General features: G+C 43.9%; 1 protein-coding gene across 1 annotated transcript in view; it reads right to left on the bottom strand.

Moving 5' to 3' along the window:
• LOC126992333 (G-protein coupled receptor GRL101-like) overlaps positions 1-22,236 on the bottom strand; it is a gene marked incomplete at its 3' end in the record, with an annotated part of 47,847 nt that overhangs the window by 5,517 nt on the left and 20,094 nt on the right. The window contains exons 2-4 of the mRNA XM_050851019.1: positions 12,417-12,564; positions 11,291-11,382; positions 5,295-5,512 (exon numbers count right to left, since the gene is read on the bottom strand). Coding sequence (XP_050706976.1) covers positions 5,295-5,512; positions 11,291-11,382; positions 12,417-12,564 — 458 coding nt within the window. The remainder of the gene's footprint in view (positions 1-5,294; positions 5,513-11,290; positions 11,383-12,416; positions 12,565-22,236) is intronic.

Raw genomic sequence — 22,236 nt, 5'->3', positions numbered from 1 at the left:
TTTCTCGCACACACACACACACACACACACACACAGAGAGAGAGAGAGAGAGAGAGAGAGAGAGAGAGAGAGAGAGAGAGAGAGAGAGAGAGAGAGAGAGAGAGAGAGAGAGAGAGAGAGAGAGAGAGAGAGAGAGAGAGAGAGAGAGAGAGAGAGAGAGAGAGAGAGAGAGAGAGAGAGAGAGAGAGAGAGAGAGAGAGAGAGAGAGAGAGAGAGAGAGAGAGAGAGAGAGAGAGAGAGAGAGAGAGAGAGAGAGAGAGAGAGAGAGAGAGAGAGAGAGAGAGAGAGAGAGAGAGAGAGAGAGAGAGAGAGAGAGAGAGAGAGAGAGAGAGAGAGAGAGAGAGAGAGAGAGAGAGAGAGAGAGAGAGAGAGAGAGAGAGAGAGAGAGAGAGAGAGAGAGAGAGAGAGAGAGAGAGAGAGAGAGAGAGAGAGAGAGAGAGAGAGAGAGAGAGAGAGAGAGAGAGAGAGAGAGAGAGAGAGAGAGAGAGAGAGAGAGAGAGAGAGAGAGAGAGAGAGAGAGAGAGAGAGAGAGAGAGAGAGAGAGAGAGAGAGAGAGAGAGAGAGAGAGAGAGAGAGAGAGAGAGAGAGAGAGAGAGAGAGAGAGAGAGAGAGAGAGAGAGAGAGAGAGAGAGAGAGAGAGAGAGAGAGAGAGAGAGAGAGAGAGAGAGAGAGAGAGAGAGAGAGAGAGAGAGAGAGAGAGAGAGAGAGAGAGAGAGAGAGAGAGAGAGAGAGAGAGAGAGAGAGAGAGAGAGAGAGAGAGAGAGAGAGAGAGAGAGAGAGAGAGAGAGAGAGAGAGAGAGAGAGAGAGAGAGAGAGAGAGAGAGAGAGAGAGAGAGAGGGTGTGAGAGGTATGGTGTGGGAGGTCAGTTGGAAACGTGGCAACAGGGTCTAGCGGGCTGTCTACGTCAGAGCCGCCACTTAAGATTTGCCGGACTATAGTAGCGCAGCAGTACCAAGGCTTTTGATCATTACTGTTACCTGCTGCCTTGCCTTTAGTCTTATTCATTCCCACGACCCGATATATTGACATGGTCACTTGAGGCGCGGTGTGGGCGGTGTCGGCGGCCAGGGAGCGAGCGGTGAAGGGCGAGAGGGTGGCTTAACCTGTGATCGGCGGGGGGGGCGCGTATTCCCTATATCTCTACTGGTATACGTGAAGCCTACTCTTGAACAGGGCAGGTTAGGTCAGCTTACGTTATTAGGTTAGGTTACGTAAGGATAGGTTAGGTTACGTAAGGATATGTTAGATTAGATTACGTAAAGATAGGTTAAGTTACGTAACGATAAATTAGATTACGTTATTAGGTTAGGTTACGTAAGGATAGGTTAGGTTAAGTACGGATAGGTTAGGCTAGCTTACGTAAGGATAGGTTATGTTATGTTACATTAGGTTAGGTTTCGTTAGGTTACGTCAGGTTAGGTTAGCTTGGGTTATGTTACGTTAAGTTAGGCTAGGTTACGTTAGGTTGGGTAATATTACGTAGGTTATGTTACGTTAGATTAGGTCCCGTTCAGTGGTTCCCAACCTTTTCTTCAGGCGACCCCAATCAAACACCTCTAGACGCGACCGCGACCCCACTTGTTTGGTAGTATTTGTGTTACTATAATATAATAACACCATGTTTGATATTTTGAGGCCTTGGCGACCCCAGGAAAAACGATTGGCAACTCCACTTGGGGTCGCGACCACAGGGTTGGGAAAGGGGGCGTTATGTTATGCTACGTTAGGTTGGGTTGAATTGAATTCATTGCTGGTTATTTTGAGTGGGAATCACAATGAGAGTACTTTCCAGAACACGCCATTGTTAGCTTCGGAGATACAGCCCAGCATCTTTACTCGTGGACCACATACCCATAGAAAGATTGGGAATATGCGAGCGGGGGCGTTTCGTGCGGCCTATGTGTAGCTTCATAACGCCTGTGCCTCCCCACCTCAGCTGCCTTGTGGAAAACTTTGGCGAATATAGTCTGCAAGACCCTCACTTCAGTGGACTGGCGTTTCCTTTCTTCTGTATCCCAAACTTGTCAAAAACGTCCTTATAATAACAATATCAATTATAGACGTTACGTGAGCCAACGCAAGACCATGGGAACTAATTAACAAAAGGTAAAGCAACAAGTAACAGTAATGATGATACCCATACTTATTGGTGGTACTACTACTACTACTACTACTACTACTACTATTACTTTTTTTTTTACTACTACAGGCCTCCATCTATTAGAGTTGCGTTGTGAGAGGTATATTCTCTCATATCCTTTCACAAAGCAATTCATTGGCCCCACCCCGCCAATGACTGTGGCCGACAACCATCTTTATTTAATATTACAAACTTTACTAAACATATTACTTTTAAGCTAACAGAGCTTGTGGTTGATACGACTATCAACCACCGTCGCCTCAAAGTCCAAGTCGGCAATGCGGGTGGTTTTGGGTGCAGGTGACCTGGTTCCTCTCAGGCAGACCAAGGCTGACCTCAGAAGGGAGAAGGACAGCCTGCATCTCATCCAGGCGACCACACTGCTTCTTGGCTGCTGTTTCTTATCCGCCAGTGTTTCGGCGAGTCTTGCGTAGAAGCTCTGCGCCCTTGGTCCCATCCCTCCTGCCGTCGTGAATACTACCGGGGTGAAGGAGCCCTGGTCCACATTCTGTATTCTTTCTTCATATGCTCTGTTCTTCTCTTGTTCGTTTCTTCTGTGGGCTGCATCAAGGGTCAGGTCTCTGTGGCAATGGGCCATGGGATCAAAGATCCTTATGTCAAAATATGCCCTTTGTCCACGAGTCCAAAACCCTCTGGCGCTAACATCCACTCGTGCTTCGTTCGAAACATTAACGGTGCGTCTGGAGAGGTGTTCGCCTTGCAGAGGGAGCAGCATGGGTTCCACAGTCACGTCCTTTCAGCATCTGAGCTGTTACGTCTCTTACTTCATCATGTCTCATGCAGACGAAACCTCCTCTCTTGCATGTCATGGCATGATTTTGGTTGAAGGGTGAGCCACAGTTACACATGTTTGGGAGCCCATCCACTGGCCAGCCATACCTGAGGGCAAGGGCATCAGTGAATTCTTTTTTGTTTAAGTTGAAGCCTTTTGCCCTGATAGGTACTGTGGTTAGCCAGTTTGAAGCGCCCACTTCCTGTGCAATATCTGTCCTCCTCCTTGTGTCTTCTGGGAGTTCTCTCATTAGGTCACTCAGAGTGTTTCTCTGTTTTCCTTCTCTGTTTATGGAGATTTCATTCCTTAGTGACCTAATATCTTGAGGGTTGTCTTCTCCCCTTTCATTTTGATTGGTAATATATCCGGTCAAGGAGGCTGTGATTCGGATTGAGTTCCCGAATTCGGACTCAGCCAGATTTTGCGGGTTGGTGATGCCGAGCCCACCCATTCTTGGCGGCAACTCCAGCAATCTTCTCTCCTGGTCACTGGGACATCTCCCATTTGCTATCGCCGGTATGAAGGTGTTTCTGATAGCATCTTCCAGAGGTTTTAGTAACGGAGCAACATCAGGAACTGTCCTCATGAGGTAGTTCCATTTATGCTTGACACCGTACGTAAATGCTGCGTAGAGTGCCTGTGGTTCTACTACTACTACTATTACTACTACAACTACTACTACTACTACTACTACTATTACTACTACAACTACTACTACTACTACTACTACTACTACTACTACTGCTGCTACTACTACTACTACTAATAATAATAATTATAATAATAATGATAATAATAATAATAATAACATTAATAATAATAATAATAATAATAATAATAATAATAATAATAATAATAATAATAATAATAATAATAATAATAAAACAATAATAATAATAATAATAATAATAATAATAATAATAATAATAATAATAATAATAATAATAATAATAATAATAATAATAATAATAATAATAATAATAATAATAATAATAATAATAATAATAATAATAATAATAATAATAATAATAATAATAATAATAATAATAATAATAATAATAATAATAATAAAAATAAAAATATCAAGCCACATTGGAACAAAACGAGCCTTTAAGTTTCCTTTTATCAGACTTTTGAAGAAGCAATTAGTGGAAAATGATTACTTGTTTTGGGTCCGCAGAGAGAGAGAGAGAGAGAGAGAGAGAGAGAGAGAGAGAGAGAGAGAGAGAGAGAGAGAGAGAGAGAGAGAGAGAGAGAGAGAGAGAGAGAGAGAGAGAGAGAGAGAGAAGGGGGGGGCAAAACAATAAACAGATGGAACAGAAGAGATAAGACAACGAGGAGAAAGAACAAGAAAAAATGAAAATACAAAATCGTTCTTCTTTCCTTTCCTCCTTTTCCTCTTTCCCTTCTTCCCTTCAAAATTCCCCTTCCTCTTCCCTCTCTCTCATTTATCCTTCCCTTTTCTCCTCTTGTTCTTTTCCTTCTTTCCCTCCCTCGTTTCCCTCCTCCCCCTTCCCCTCTTTCCCTTCCTCCCTTCATACTACTTTCCCCATATCTTCCCTTCTCCTCTACCGTTCCTATCACTCAGTCTCTTCTTTCCCTTCCTTCTTTTTCTTTCCCATTCTTCCTATCACATTTCTCTCATCCATTCTTTTTCTTCCACTCCTATTTCTATCCCTCTCCTTTCCTTCCCTTCCTCTACTTCTTCTCCCCTTCCACCCTCTCCTCTAACCCTTCATCTCTCTCTTATCCCTCCAATCCCCTGATCATTCTCCTTCTTCTTCTTCTTCCTCTCCCTTCTTCATTTTCTTATCTTACTTCCTCTCTTCTTCCCCTTCCTCTTCCCTACTCTTAATCACCCTTCCTTATTTACTTCTCCTTTCTCTCCCCAACTTCTTCCCCTTCTTCTTTTTCTTCTCCCCCTTCACCATGCATTCTTCCCTTTCCTTATATTTCCCCCTCCTAAAACTCACCCCTTCTTCTCCCCCTCCCTTCCTACCTCCTATTCCTTCTTACATCGTCCCTTCTTCCCTTCCCCTTCCTTCCTTTCTTTCTTTTCCTCTTCCCCTATTCTCCCTTTCATCTTTCCTTCTTCCTTAATCACCCTTCCTACCCCTTCCTGTCACTCCCAACTTCTCCTTTCTTCCCTATTTCTCTAATCCTCTCGCACTCATTCTTTTTTCCCTTCTTCCTTTTTCTCTTCCTCCTCCTCTTTCCCGTTTTCCCTTCTTCCTTTTTATCTTCTCCCTCCGCTTTCCTTTTCTCCTTTCATCTTTCCCCTTCCTCAACCACCTTTCCAATCTCTTCTCCTCCCTTCCCTCCCCTCTAGCACCCCCCTTTCACTCTTTCCTTAAACTAACCTGCGGCGGGATGGTGACGCCTGCGAGGGACACAACGCCGAGCAGAATGATGGGCAGCCAGCACGCGGCGTCCGTCACCACGATCAGCGTCATCTTGCGGGCCATGATGGACTCGCGGCGGTGCAGGTCGCTGCGGACGGCGGCGCGGGAGGTTCGGGCTGCGAGGTACATCCGCCAGTAGGACAGCGCAATGACGGAGAAGGACGCGAGGTTGAGGACTGCATAAAAAAAAGAGAAGGAGGGTCAGAAAGGGGCTGAGAGAGGAGGAAGTGGATGGGCAAAGAGAGGAAAGGAGAGGAGAGAAGGGAACCGATGGGGAATGACAGAGAAGAACGCCAAGCTGAAGACGGCAGAGAGAGTGGATTATGAGGAGTAGAAGAAGAAGAAGAAATGGAATGTAAAAGTAAAGAAAGGGCAGTAACGGAAAAGGACGCAAAATTGAGGACTGCAGAAGTAGTAGGAGAATGAGGAGATGGCTAATAGAAGGAGGAATAAACGAGAATGAGAGAGAAGAATAGAGGAGAGGAGAGGGAAGGGTGGCAGAAGAGAAAAGGAGAAAGTAAGCAAAATTGAGGACTACAGAAGAGGAAGAAGAAGAAGGAGAAAGTTAGGATTAAAAGAAAGAGGATTAGAAAGGGGTTGAAAGAGGAGAGAATAGATGGGGAAGTGGAGGAAAGAGGAAAGGATAGAGGGAAGAGTGATGGAAGAGAGGTAAGCAAAACTGAGGACTGCAAAAGAAGAAGAGGAAGGAGGAGTGGATTAGGAGAAGGGGGATAAGAGAGAAGAGGAACATGAAAGGAGGGAATGGTTGAGGAAGGAGAGAAGAGAGAGGAAGAGAAGGAAGGCTGATGACGGGGAAGGACGCCAAGTTGAGGACTGCAGAAAAAGGAGGAGGAGGAGAAGAAGGCAGGAGGGAATGGATGGAGAATAGACGGGAAAGCAGAAAAGAGGAGAGGAGAGGAGAGGGGAGGAGAGAAGAAAGGGTAATGATGTAGAAGTTAGTAAAATTGAGGAATGCAGAAGGAAAAGGAGGAGAAGGAGGAGAGGGTTAAGAGAAGGAGAGAATGGCTGGGAAAGGAGAGGAGAGAAGCGGAAAAAAGAAAGGAAAGAAGTAAACGGATGAGGAAGAAAAAGAGGAAAGAGGAGAAAGGGAAAAATGAAGATGAGATAAGAAAAACTAAAATGGGTAGATGGGAATGGATGGGGAAGTAGAGGGGAGGAGAGGAGAAGAGAAGGGAAAGGGCAATGAAGGAGAAGGAAGCAAAATCGAGAGCTGCAGGAGATGACGAGAAGGATTAGTGAAAAAGAAGAAAAAGAGGGAGAAGGGGAAAAAAGAAAGGGGAGGAGATGAGAAGAGGTGAGAGACGAAAGAAGAAAAGGCGATGACGCAAAAGGAGAGGATTAACAGGGAAAAATAATAGATGGTTTCTAGAGAATGCAGGTTTAAATGCTTCAGTTTATCCTCATACGGCAAGTTTCTCACTCCTTGAATCAAATTTTGTCATCCTCCTCTGTACAGATTCAAACATCTTGATATCCATTCTATAGCAGGGTGACCAGAACTGAACCGCATAATCAAGATGAGGTCTAACTAGTGCAAAGAAAAGTTTGAGGATGACTTCAGCTCCTATTGCTTACGCTCCTCGAGATGATACCCAGTACCCTGTTTGCACGATTCTTAGCCTGAATGCATTGAGCCCTTGGACGGAGATCAGTGCTCACTAAGACTCCTAAGTCCCTCCAACACCTAGACCTGCTTAAAGGAATGTCACAAGAACCTAAGAACCTAAGAACGTAAGGAGTCTGCAAGAGACCGGTAGGCCTGTACAAGGCAGTTCCTGTGAACCTAAGATCCCTTAAACCTAACCCCACCTAACATCATGGTCCATGAATTTATCTAATATATTTTTAATGTGACTACCGCATATGCACTCAGAATATGACTGCCCAACCTGTTCCACTCATCTACCACTCTGTTAGTAAACCATTTTTTTCCATGCAATTTCCCTGTTGAATATGAATTTATCAAGTTTAAACCCATTACTACGAGTCCTACCAGGTTCTCTTACCATCAGAACCTTATAAATATCCTCCTTATAAAAGTCCTTCATCCATTTATAAACCTCGATCAAGTCTCCTCGCACCCTTCAAGTTTCTTGGGAATGCAAGTTTAATAGTTTAAATCTTTCCTCATATGGCGGTGAATCATCTTAGTCATCCTTCTCTGCACCGATTCTAACATTTTGATATCAATTCTATAGTAAGGTGACCAGAACTGAGCCGCATAATCAAGATGAGGTCTAACTAATGCTGAATATAGCTTGAGGAAGACTTCGGCTCTTCTGTTGCTTACGCTCCTTGAAATGAATCCCAGTCCCCTGTTTGCTCGATTTCTGGCTTGAATTCATTGTGTCCTTGGACGGAAATCAGAGCTCATTAACAGTGTGAGGGTTTTTTCCTACCTACACACAGAATACTACACTTTCCGACAATGAATTCCTTCTGCTACTTCCCCTCCCAATCATATAGTCTGTCAAGCTCAATCTGTAGAACGCTGGCGTCCTGGTCTGATTGGATTGTTCTACCAATCTTGGTATCATCTGCGAACTTACTGACATTACTTCTAATTCCTGTGTCCAAATCATTGATGTAAATTATAAAAAGCAGCGGACCCAGCACCGACCCCTGTGGGACTCCACTCGTTACAGATTTTTTACCATTGATTTGCACTCTCAGCTTCCTACCTCTAAGCCAAGCTCTGAACCATAAGAACATAAGACCATAAGAACGCAGGAGTCTACAAGAGGCCGGTAGGCCTGTAGTAGGCAGCTCCTTTGACCCTAAGCTCCCGTGTATCTAACCCCACCTAATATCGCTGTCCATGAATTTATCTAGTCTATTTTTGAATGTGACAATTGTATTGGCACTCACCACATGACTGCTAAGCCCATTCCACTCATCCACCACCCTGTTAGTAAACCAATTTTTGCCTATGTCCCTGTTGAATCTGAATTTATCCAGTTTAAACCCATTACTTCGTGTCCTACCCGGTTCTCTTACCAACAACACCTTATGAATGTCTCCCTTATTAAAGCCCTTCATCCATTTATAAACCTCGATCATGTCTCCACGCACCCTTCGCCTTTCTAGAGAATGCAAGTTTAACTGTTTGAGTCTTTCCTCGTATGGCAAGTTTCTCAACCCCTAAATCATCTTAGTCATCCTCCTCTGCACCGATTCTAACATTTTGATATCCATTCTATAGTAAGGTGACCAGAACTGAACCGCATAGTCAAGATGAGGTCTAACTAATGCTAAATATAGTTTGAGGAAGACTTCGGGGCTTCTGTTGCTTACGCTCCTTGAAATAAATCCCAGTACCCTATTAGCTACTGGGTTCAAGACTTTCCCATCTATGCCGTGAGCCTGTACTTTTAGTAATAGCTGCTGAGGGACTTTGTTGAACGCTTTACTGAAATATAGATGTAGTATATCATAGATTTCATCTCTGTCAACCGCCTCGACGAAACGAGAGACAGAAAATAAGAGGCGGAGGAGAAGGATTAGAGGAGATAAAGGACGTTGAAGAGGAGGAGAGGAGAAGGAAGAGAACAGAAGATAATCGGATGGTGAGGGAGGAGAGAAGGGAGAAAGGAGTGAGAGAAGGGGAGAGAAAATTATCAAGATACACCACCACCACCACCACCGCCACCACCACAACCACCAGCACCCCCACCACTACCACCACCACCCCCACCACCACATCAGAGGATTAAGAGCAGGGAAGGAAAAGGAAGAGGATGAAGATGAAGAAGAGGAGCTAAGAAGAGGAGGGGGAAGTAAAGAACGAAGACACATCACTGATATTAATATTCTTGCAACACACACACACACACACACACACACACACACACACACACACTTTCTATCTTCCATCTTCCCCCTTCCTCCTTCCCTTCTTATCTCCCATCCTCTCCCTTTCCTTCCCTCCTTCCTTCCCTTCTTGTCTCCTATTAAAACCCTTTCCTGTCATCTGTCACTACACACACACACACACACACACACACACACACACACACACACACACACATAACCCCACCCCACACATACACTCAAACACACACACACACACACACACACACACACACACACACACACACACACACACACACACACACACACACACACACACACACACACACACACACACACACACACACACACACACACACACATAACCCCAAAAACACACAAAACCACAACACACACACACACACACACACACACACACACACACACACACACACACACACACACAAAACCCCCCTCCCCCACAGACACAAACACACACACACACACACATAAACCCACACACCCACACACACACACACACACACACACACACACACACACACACACACACACACACAGCCCCCCCCCTCCCCCCTCACAATCACAAACACAAACACACACACAATATAAATGACTAGGTCGCTATTATTTGCGAAACACAAACAAACAGCAATTAAATCGAAGCACTAATGGACCGAATTTTGCCCATTGAAATTTATCTCCACATACCATGCACACACTTATTTGATTACTCTGCACTCAATACTGATGTTAACTAAACCTCTTTCATCTCCCTCCATGCACACACACCCACACACACACACACACACACACACACACACACACACACACACACACACATAAAAACCGATTAGTCTTTTATCGCCCTCTTTGGTTGTCTAAATAACGAGATCAGTCAGTTTGTTTTGATGTTTTTCTCTATATTTTTTTATTTTTCCTTCCTCCCCTTCTTCTTCTTCCCCTCCTTTCTCTCACTCATTACTCTTTTCCTACTCCTCTTGTTCTCGTTCTTCTTTCCCTTGCTCCTTTTCCTTTTCCCGTTCTTCATTTTTGTAACTGTCTTCCCCTCCCTTCTCTCACTCATTACTCTTTTCCTACTCCTCTTGTTCTCGTTCTTCTTTCCCTTCCTCCTTTTCCTCTTCCTTTTCTTCCTTTTATAACTGTCTCCCCTTTTTCCTTTCCTTCTCACGTTCATCTTTACCTCTTCCACCTCATACTTCCCTTCATTTCATCCCCTTTCCCCACGGTCTTCCCCACACTCCCCCAAGCTACCCATACCCCAGTTGGACCCTTCCCCAAGCCTCAACCTTTCCCCTCAATCCCCAGCTTTATTTTATCTCCTCTACAAGCTCACACTACCACATCATTTCATCCCCTTTTCTCATGGTCTTCCCCACACTCCCCCAGCCTCCAGGACCCTAGTTAGATCCTTCTCCAGACCTCAACTCGTACTCACTCCCCAGCTTCATAACCCCCCAGCCTTACCCCATCCATTCTTCAAGTTAGCAAACATCATCCTCATTTCTCTTTTTACTCCTCAAATTGTTAAAGAGTTTCTCTCCCAACAAAATGACTACATTAGAACTCTTTGAACTTTCTTTAAAACAAGTTCCCCAGTGCATTAGCCTCTCCCAGCCGTCTATACCTTTTAATCTTTACTAAAAAATCCAGAAAACGTACCCGAGTCCATTCTCTTTCCCCAGTCAGACGCTTTCGCCTTTCACTTCAATAATTTCCAAAGGCCGAAGAGAAGATTTATCTGGTTCTCATGAGTGTTTTTCACATTCATGGTACAGAAGAGGGGTCAAACTACCACCAAGGTCCTAAAAAATCCCCCGGAGAAGACCAAAACTTCCATGAAAGCCCAAAACATACCCTCCGCTCACCCTTGTTCTTCATTCCCTCGCTTTACCATCCCTTCTTCCCCCTCTCCAGCATCCCTAACACACGTTCCTCGCCTCACCAGCCCTTCCCAGCCGACTATACCTTTTACTTTTTACTACATTCCCCCTAAACATACCCACAAACACCGTTCTTCCTTCCTTCCCCCGCCCTACCAGCCCTTGCTCCTTCTCTCCTGCATCCCTAACACACATCCCTCGCCTCAGCCTCTCTAGACTCACCCAGGAACACGAAGACGGAGTACTGCCACCCGCTAGGCTTCTCGTGCGTGATGTGCAGCGCCAGACACACGCCGGACCGCCCGTAGAAGTTCCTGTAGGAGTGAGAAGACGAGGGAGTGAGAGGGGGATACATAGATAGAGACGGATATAGATTGATTGATAAACACTGAGAGATACATTATATAGAAAGAGAGATAGATAAATATAGGTAGTTAGATTGAGAGGCATAAATAAACAGATATATAGATATTAGGTAGATGAATAGATAGATAGATAGATAGATAGATTGATTGATAGACACATTGATAGATATGTATAGATATACATTGATAAAATTAGATGGTTAGATTCAGACATAAATAAAAAGATAGAGATAGAGATATTATATAGATGGATAGATGAATAGATAGATGAATAGAGATGAATATAGATAGATAGATAGATAGATAGATAGATAGATAGATAGACAAACACACACAAAAAGAGAGAGAGAGAGAGAGAGAGAGAGAGAGAGAGAGAGAGAGAGAGAGAGAGAGAGAGAGAGAGAGAGAGAGAGAGAGAGAGAGAGAGAGAGAGAGAGAGAGAGAGAGAGAGAGAGAGAGAGAGAGAGAGAGAGAGAGAGAGAGAGAGAGTGTGTGTGATATGAATATGTGGAAAAAGGAAACTTCGTGACAGAAAATATTTGAATAACCTCCGAGTGTGTGTGTGTGTGTGTGTGTGTGTGTGTGTGTGTGTGTGTGTGTGTGTGTGTGTGTATAATAATAATAATAATAGTAATAATAATAATAATAATAATAATAATAATAATAATAATAATAATAATAATAATAATAATAATAATAATAATAATAATAATAATAATAATAATAATAATAATAATAATAATGATAATAATAATGATAAACGGTTTATTCATATGGTGTGTAGCCAGAGGCTGAAAATTTACATTTTAAAAATAAGTGCATAGTGTACATAAAATATAAATATAAAGTATAATATAAATTAATCTAATATGAATATGAATATAAGTTCTCTCATTTAGTTACTTGCTGTTAATTAAATTTACAATGGTAGGGATGGGGTGTGTGAGTGTGTGTGCGTGTGTGTGTACCTGCGCACCGCTCACCTGAAGTAGGGGATGTCGGACAGGGGCAGGGCGGCCAGGAGGGTGACGCACGCCCACACCACGCCCATGATGCCGCGGGTCCAGGCCATGGAGAGGCGCGGCACTTGGAAGGGGAACACGATGACCACCAGCCTCTCCACCGTGATGACTGCCGGGAGGGAGGTTGAGGGGGTTAGTGATGACTGTTTTGGGGAGAGGAAGAAGGGGTTATTATAGTAATGACTGTGGAGGGGAAGAGGGAAGGAAAGGGGTAACAGAGAGAGAAGGAGAGAGACTATAGTAAAACCATCTTGTTCAGACCGTTTTGGCGCTGGCTCGCGCGGGTCAGCCCCGCCCCGCCGCTCTGCCATGCAGTCCTAACACCTATCTCTTCCTTTCGTATGTCAGCTATTTACTACTTCTAAATTATTCTAATCAATAATTTGATAATCCAATAAGGCTATATAGTGCTAAAATTGTTTCTTTTTTTTAGGATAATAACGATGATTTAGTATAAATAGCACAACACTTGACAAGGTTTTCCGACGTTGTCAGTGTGCTGACGGTCTGGACCAAGGCCGCCGCCAGGGTGAAAGCTTTGTTAGCTTTTTCTTTTCCACAAGATGAACCACTTATTCCTCAGTTTTTCATTTTTTTATTCTATGGAATCTATACAATCGAGCTTTATTATAGACTTAAATACACACAGAATATGAAGTTTTCAGAGAGAGAGAGAGAGAGAGAGAGAGAGAGAGAGAGAGAGAGAGAGAGAGAGAGAGAGAGAGAGAGAGAGAGAGAGAGAGAGAGAGAGAGAGAGAGAGAGAGAGAGAGAGAGAGAGAGAGAGACAGAGAGAGAGAGAGAGAGAGAGAGAGAGAGAGAGAGAGAGAGAGAGAGAGAGAGAGAGAGAGAGAGAGAGAGAGAGAGAGAGAGAGAGAGAGAGAGAGAGAGAGAGAGAGAGAGAGAGAGAGAGAGAGAGAGAGAGAGAGAGAGAGAGAGAGAGAGAGAGAGAGAGCGTGGAAGGCGACAGGGCGAGTGCTGCGTTTCACACCTAGGCTCTAATCTGATAACTGGTGACACAGATGTGGCAGGTGGTGGACAAGGACACGCCAGAAGCAACCAACGCGGGCTGACTCATACTATAGTCAATCCAGGAGGAACTGGCGGATTGGGAGGTGAGAGGTGCGGGTCAGCCCCGCACCGCACCTTGCCACACACTCTCAACACTTCTCGCTTCCTCTCATATGTCAGCTATTTACTACCTTTAAATAAATTTAATTAAATAATTGGATAATCCAATAAGGTCATATAGCGTTAAGATTGTTTCGTTTTTAAGATAATAACAAATATTTTGTATAAATACCACGACACTTGACAGAGTTGTATTCCAACGTTGTCATTCTACACATCTAGAGCCCAGGTCACTTCTCTCAAGGTCATGGAAGGGTCAGCAGGTGGGCCCATGGGTGGCCTGCTGCCTCTCTGTTCTCCTCCCTCTCCCTGCCTCTCCACGTCGTTGGCTGCACAGCCGCGAGAAAGAATTCATTTACAATGTAAACAATTACTTTTTAGACGAAAAAACAACAGAGGATTTATCATGCCACTCACAAGAGTAACTGCAAGAACAGCAAGAGCCACTAATGTTAGTGAAAGAACTATTGAAAGAGTCTGCGTCAAACTGGATCATGAGTGCATGACGAACAGGTCACCAAGACAGCCTGTATTCTCGTCCCCGAAGAAGAGAGAGAGAGAGAGAGAGAGAGAGAGAGAGAGAGAGAGAGAGAGAGAGAGAGAGAGAGAGAGAGAGAGAGAGAGAGAGAGAGAGAGACAGAGAGAGAGAGAGAGAGAGAGAGAGAGAGAGAGAGAGAGAGAGAGAGAGAGAGAGAGAGAGAGAGAGAGAGAGAGAGAGAGAGAGAGAGAGAGAGAGAGAGAGAGAGAGAGAGAGAGAGAGAGAGAGAGAGAGAGAGAGAGAGAGAGAGAGAGAGAGAGAGAGAGAGAGAGAGAGAGAGAGAGAGAGAGAGAGAGAGAGAGAGAGAGAGAGAGAGAGAGAGAGAGAGAGAGAGAGAGAGAGAGAGAGAGAGAGAGAGAGAGAGAGAGAGAGAGAGAGAGAGAGAGAGAGAGAGAGAGAGAGAGAGAGAGAGAGAGAGAGAGAGAGAGAGAGAGAGAGAGAGAGAGAGAGAGAGAGAGAGAGAGAGAGAGAGAGAGAGAGGAAGAGGAGGAGGAGAAGGAAATGAAGGGAGGCTAATGGTGGTCCACATAACATCTTAACTCTAATCCTACAACTGGAGACAAGATAGACTTACTAAGGGGTGAAGCTTGTTCAGAAAATTTTGACATAATAGCGATCACTGAGACATGGATAGACACTGCTAATATAAATTTTAGATCAGAAGTTGAAATAACGGGTTATCAGATGGCTGGAGTAGGTAGGAAGACACCTACCGAACGGGCGCAAGCCACTTCCGGTGAGGTATATATGGGAGGTGAGAAGGGAGCTGAAGCCCTCCAAAGACCCTTCCCATGTCCTCATTAACCGTTTCCCTATTGTCTCACCAACACCGGAGAGTAGTTCAGCATGCTCTCTAAAGACAGATCCTCTCTTTATCCACACCACACTACATTCACACAACATATACACCTTTTCCCAAAATTGAAATTTCAAAATGGCGCACATACACCAAGCCTCGGAGTCCCCGCCTGGGGGGGGGGACCACAAATTCCCCCAGGGAGGACTCCCCTTCTATCTGCCGACCCGAGAGGTGTCTTGATAACTCCTCGAACCTCTTTCTTCTCAATTTCTGCAACATTCGCGGTCTTCGCTCTAATTTTCATTCTGTGGAACATCATCTCTCCTCCTCTAAACCTCACCTTCTCTTCCTTACCGAAACACAGGTTTCTGAGGCTACTGACAGCAATCTCTACTCTGTTCCCTCCTACTATCTCTATCCTAAATTTCAATAAAAAGCTGGTTGTTGCGCCTACGTGCGCAACGACATCACTTGCTCTCGTGCCCATGACCTTGACTCTTCTGAATTTTCCACCATCTGGTTAAGACTTCACTGTCATTCTATTACTAAATACATCTGTGCTGTTTATCTCTCACCTAACTCTACCAACTATGTAAAATTCTTTGACTATTTGAATTCTAAAGTGGAGCACATCTTGACCCACTCTCCCTTCGCTGAAATCTCCATCCTAGGAGATTTCAATGTTCACCACCAGCTTTGGCTTTCATCCTCTTTCACTGACCATCCTGGTGAACAAGCCTACAACTTTGCTATCCTCAACAACCTAGAGCAGTTGGTCCAGCACCCTACACGTATTCCCGACCGTCTTGGAGATCGGCCCAACATTCTAGACCTCTTCCTTACCTCAAACCCTTCTGCTTATTCTCTCAAACTGTCCTCTCCGTTGGGCTCCTCCGATCACAATCTTATTTCTGTATCCTGTCCTATCGCTCCTATACACCCTCTGGACCCACCGAAGAGGCGATGCTTCTGGCATTTTGCTTCAGCTCGGTGGGACGACCTGAGGATGTACTTTTCCGATTTCCCGTGGAATGATTATTGCTTCCAGGATAGAGACCCCTCTGTGTGTGCTCAGCGCATCACAGAGGTGATTGTCTCTGGAATGGAGGCAAACATTCCTCGTTCTTTCTCTACTCCTCACGCTAAAAAGCCTTGGTTTAATCACGCTTGTTCTCGTGCTGTCAATGATAGAGAGGTAGCTCACAAAAGATACCAGTGCCTTCAAACTAATGCTAATTATGAACTTTACATTTCTGCCCGAAATCGTGCCAAATCTATTCTCCGACTAACCAAAAATTCTTTCATTAATAGAAAATGTCAAAACCTTGCTTTCTCTAACTCTTCCCGTGACTTCTGGCATCTAGCCAAAAACATCTCCTCCAACTTCACTTCTTCATCTTTCTCTCCACTCCACAGTCCTGAAGGCAACACTGCCGTCTCATCTAGCTCTAAGGCTGAACTCTTCTCTCAAACTTTTCTAAAACTCCACTCTGGACGATTCTGGGCATATTCCTCCTACTCATCCCCCTCTGACTCCTTTATGCCTGTTATAAAGATTCTTCAAAATGATGATTTCTATGCACTCTCTGGCCTCAATCCTCAGAAGGCTTATGGACCTGATGGAGTGCCTCCTATTGTCCTTAAAAACTGTGCCTCCGTGCTGTCACCCTGCCTGGTCAAACTCTTTCCCCTCTGCCTGTCAACATCTACCTTTCCTTCTTGCTGGAAGTATGCCTTCATACAGCCTGTACCTAAGAAGGGTGACCGCTCCAATCCCTCAAACTACCGTCCTATAGCTTTACTTTCTTGTCTATCTAAAGCTTTTGAATCAATCCTTAACCGGAAGATTCAAAAGCACCTTTCCACTTCTGAACTTCTATCTGATCGTCAGTATGGGTTCCGCAAGGGGCGTTCTACTGGTGATCTCCTAGCCTTCTTAACTGACTCTTGGTCATCCTCTCTTAGCCGTTTCGGTGAAACTTTTGCTATTGCGCTGGACATATCAAAAGCTTTTGATAGGGTCTGGCACAAATCTTTGCTTTCTAAACTACCCTCCTACGGTTTCTATCCTTCTCTCTGTACCTTTATCTCCAGTTTCCTTTCTGACCGTTCTATTTCTGCCGTGGTAGACGGTCACTGTTCTTCCCCTAAATCTATTAACAGTGGTGTCCCACAGGGTTCTATCCTATCTCCCACTCTTTTTCTGTTGTTCATTGATGATCTTCTTTCCAAAACGAACTGTCCTATCCATTCCTACGCCGATGATTCCATTCTGCATTACTCAACTTCTTTTAATAGAAGACCCACCCTTCAGGAACTTAACGACTCAAGACTGGAGGCTGCAGAACGCTTAGCCTCAGACCTACTATTATTTCCGATTGGGGCAAGAAGAACCTGGTGTCCTTCAACGCCTCAAAAACACAGTTTCTCCACCTATCCACTCGACACAATCTTCCAAACAACTATCCCCTATTCTTTGACAACACCCAGCTATCACCTTCCTCAACACTAAACATCCTCGGTCTATCCTTAACTCAAAATCTCAACTGGAAACTTCATATCTCATCTCTTATTAAATCAGCTTCCTCGAGGTTGGGCGTTCTGTACCGTCTCCGCCAGTTCTTCTCTCCTGCACAGTTGCTGTCCATATACAGGGGCCTTGTCCGCCCTCGTATGGAGTATGCATCTCATGTGTGGGGGGGCTCCACTCACACAGCTCTTCTGGACAGAGTGGAGGCTAAGGCTCTTCGTCTCATCAGCTCTCCTCCTCATACTGATAGTCTTCTACCTCTTAAATTCCGCCGCAATGTTGCCTCTCTTTCTATCTTCTATCGATATTTCCACGCTGACTGTTCTTCTGAACTTGCTAACTGCATGCCTCCCCCCCTCCCGCGACCCCGCTGCACTCGACTTTCTACTCATGCTCATCCCTATACTGTCCAAACCTCTTATGCAAGAGTTAACCAGCATCTTCACTCTTTCATCCCTCACGCTGGTAAACTCTGGAACAATCTTCCTTCATCTGTATTTCCTCCTGCCTACGACTTGAACTCTTTCAAGAGAAGGGTATCAGGACACCTCCCGTATTTGATCTTCCTTTCGGCCATATCTTTTGTTTATTTTTGAGGAGCAGCGTGTAGCGGGCTTTTTTTTATTATTGTTTTCTTTTTTTGTGTGCCCTTGAGCTGCCTCCTTTGTTGTAAAAAAAAAAAAAAGATGTTTCACAAAGACAGAAGGGGCAGAAAGGGAGGTGGAGTTGCGCTATATGTTAAAGACTCACTTAAATGTTTAGTTAACAATTCAGTCAAAACTAACATGGATTCAGAATCAGTTTGGGTGGACGTTTACAAAGGGAAAGAAAAACTAACTCTAGGAGTTATATACAGGCCACCCAACCTTAACAGGCAGGACACGAGTATATTACTACAGGAGATTGGCAGGGCGAGTATGAGTAGAAATGTCTGCGTAATGGGGGACTTTAATTATAGGAATATAGACTGGGAAGACCTAGTGGGTGACCTGGAAGCCGAGGACTTTCTTGAAGTTATACAAGATAATTTCCTTAAGCAGGTAGTTACTGAGCCTACCAGAGGAGATAACATATTAGACTTAGTCCTAACCAATAATGGGAACTTGCTACGTGAGTTGGAGGTGGGCGGAGAGTTAGGAAATAGTGACCACAGAACGGTTCGTTTTAGGTTAGACTGGGCGGTAACACGCGAACCAAACCCAGTGTTAGTGCCAGATTTTAGAAGATCAAATTACGAGGGGCTTCGAAGACATCTTGAAGGGGTAAACTGGGATAATTTAGGGATTCATGAGGGCCAGAACTGCGGATTGGAGAGCCAGGAGAACCAGATAGAAATGTCTTACAATAATTTAGTTAGAGTAATAGTAGAGGGGCAAGGACAGCATATACCACAGCGAACACTTAGAAAAGAAAACAATGATTCTAAGTGGATGACTCGTGGACTAAAACACGAGATTGGGTTAAAGAAGGGAATTTATCAAAAAATAAAGAATGGTGAAACACATCTCAGGGGCCGGTACGTCGAACTATCTAGATTAGTTAAGAAAAACACCAGGATAGCAAAAAGGAACTATGAGATCAAAGTAGCAAATGAGGCGAAAAGTAATCATAAGGGCTTCTTTCAGATGTATAGAACAAAAACACGGGAGAAAATTGGACCGCTGAAAATAAACACAGGGGAGCTAGTAGAAAATTACGAATATATGAGTACATTGTTGAACGACTACTTCCTTTCAGTATTCACACAGGAGGATCGAACGACTATACCGGAAAGAGTTCAGGTGTACGAGGGCGGGGATGGCGATAAATTGAGGGATATAATCATTACCAGGCAAGTAGTTCAGGATGAGATTACTCAGTGACCCACTAACCGACATCTTTAAGATGTCGGTAAATACTGGCTATGTGCCGAGCCTATGGAAAGTAGCTAATGTGACGCCGATTTTTAAAAAGGGGGACAGGTCAGTTGCTTCAAACTATCGCCCAATTAGCTTAACATCGGTTATAGGCAAGATGCTGGAGTCCATAATAGCCAGGAACATTCGGGAGCATTTAGAGAAACATAGTTTAATTCACGACTCGCAGCATGGGTTCACAAAAGGTAGGTCATGCCTCACCAATCTCTTGTCCTTCTACAATAAAGTATTTGAGGCGGTTGACAGAGATGAAAATTATGATGTAATCTATCTTGATTTTAGTAAAGCGTTTGACAAAGTTCCTCACCAACGACTGTTGCTTAAATTACAGGCTCACGGAGTAGAGGGTAAAGTTTTGAACTGGGTCAAGGCAAAGAGTGCAAATCAAGGTAAAAGATCTGACTGGGGATGTGTTACGAGTGGGGTCCCACAAGGTTCGGTATTAGGTCCACTTTTGTTTATTATTTATATCAATGACTTAGATACAGGAATTAGTAGTGATGTTAGTAAATTTGCAGATGATACCAAGATCGGTAGAATAATTGAGTCGGATCAGGACGCTAGTATTCTCCAAGGTGAACTCAACAAATTGTATGACTGGGCGGATAAATGGCAGATGGAGTTCAATGTAGGGAAGTGCAGTATTCTGAGTGTAGGTAGGAACAACCCCTCACATAACTATTGCTTAAATGACGCTCTCATAAGTAGGTCTGGGTGCGAGAGGGATTTAGGGGTCTTAGTGAGCTCTGATCTCCGTCCAAGGGCACAATGCATTCAAGCTAGAAATCGAGCTAATAGGGTACTGGGATTTATTTCAAGGAGCGTAAGCAACAGAAGCCCCGAAGTCTTCCTCAAACTATATTTAGCATTAGTTAGACCTCATCTTGACTATGCGGTTCAGTTCTGGTCACCTTACTATAGAATGGATATCAGAATGTTAGAATCGGTGCAGAGGAGGATGACTAAGATGATTCAGGGGTTGAGAAACTTGCCATACGAGGGAAGACTCAAACAGTTAAACTTGCATTCTCTGGAAAGGCGAAGGGTACGTGGAGACATGATCGAGGTTTATAAATGGATGAAGGGTTTTAATAAGGGAGACATTCATAAGGTTTTGTTGGTAAGAGAACCGGGTAGGACACGAAGTAATGGGTTTAAACTGGATAAATTCAGATTCAGCAGGGACATAGGCAAAAATTGGTTTACTAACAGGGTGGTGGGTGAGTGGAATAGGCTTAGCAGTCATGTGGTGAGTGCCAATACAATTGTCACATTCAAAAATAGACTAGATAAATTCATGGACAGCGATATTAGGTGGGGTTAGATACAGGGGAGCTTAGGGTCAGAGAAGCTGCCTCGTACAGGCCTACCGGCCTCTTGTAGACTCCTGCGTTCTTATGTTCTTATGTTCTTAAGAGATGTGGCAGAGTGGTACGGGAGGAGAGACCCCCGCAGAAACCACCCAATCCGCCAGTTCCTCGTGGCTTCACTATATACGTAAAGTGACCGGCACGGAAAGTACCGTTCCGTACCGACAAAATATTCTTCAATGGGAAACACGTTGATGTATTCACACGGCCACGGACCGGCGCGGACCGTCACCGATAGTTGCCGGTTGGGATTGTCGGCGATTATATTTTGCCGGTCCGTGCCGTTACGGCCCGGCCCGGAGCCTGTCAGTGTTGGAGAGTGTTAACACGCTTCCGGCACCAGCACAGCAGACAGGTGAGGCCTCCCTCTCTCTCTCTCTCTCTCTCTCTCTCTCTCTCTCTCTCTCTCTCTCTCTCTCTCTATCTCTCCCTTAGGGTCATGATGACTGCATGTGAGAGAGAGAGAGAGAGAGAGAGAGAGAGAGAGAGAGAGAGAGAGAGAGAGAGAGAGAGAGAGAGAGAGAGAGAGAGAGAGAGAGAGAGAGAGAGAGAGAGAGAGAGAGAAACTATAAATGCAGTAAACACTGAAGGATTCTGAGGGGAAGATTGGTAGAATTTTTAAAATATATATTCTCCTTACCTTCGTTTGTCACGGGACGAAATATAGAAGAAAAAATACAATGAGTGAAATAAATCTTTCGATAGACTGATAGGTATCAGAGTTCTTTTAATATGTCCTTCCTGCCCTCTACTCTTTTCTTAGCTGCTGTTTTAAGCAAGAAATATAAAAAAAAGAAAACACCTGCAACTTTAAGCCCACTACAAATTCGGGGAGATTAATAGAAAGACTGACAAAGCCCTTGTAAAATGTCCTTCTTCCCCTTTTCTCCTTTCTGTTGTTGTTTTAGGGAAGAAATATTGAAGAACGAAAACATTGGCAACTCGAAACCCCTTACAAATTTGGACAAAAAAATAGACAGACTTTTATAGCGCTCTTGATATACCTTTCCTTTCCTCCTCCCTTTCTTTTCGTTGGTGTCTTAATGAAGAAATATATATATATATATATATATATATATATATATATATATATATATATATATATATATATATATATATATATATATATATATATATATATATATATAAAGAAAACATTAGCAACTCGAAACCCATTAAAAATTCGGACATATTAATTGAACGACTAATCGAGCACTTTTGAAATGTCCTACCAACCCTCTTCCCTTTCTTTTTCTGTTGTTTTAAGGGAGAAATATAAGAAAAAGAAAATATTGGCAATTCAGCCCATTACAGATTCGACAACGGTTTAAATTCGGCCCCAAACTGTTTCTTGTTCGCTTCGCTTGCTCGGCACGGCGACTGAATATTCATCTGTGTTAGTGCGGCGGAGAGTGGACGTACGCGCGCTCTCTCTCTCTCTCTCACGGAAAAGGTAACGCAGTAAAAAATATAACATTAAATGACAATATTAGAATATT

Source organism: Eriocheir sinensis, unplaced genomic scaffold (genome assembly GCF_024679095.1).
Source record: "Eriocheir sinensis breed Jianghai 21 unplaced genomic scaffold, ASM2467909v1 Scaffold446, whole genome shotgun sequence".
Taxonomy (NCBI): Eukaryota; Metazoa; Arthropoda; class Malacostraca; order Decapoda; family Varunidae; genus Eriocheir; species Eriocheir sinensis.
The sequence above is the reverse complement of the archived record's forward strand: the minus strand, read 5'-3'. Positions and strand labels throughout refer to the sequence as shown.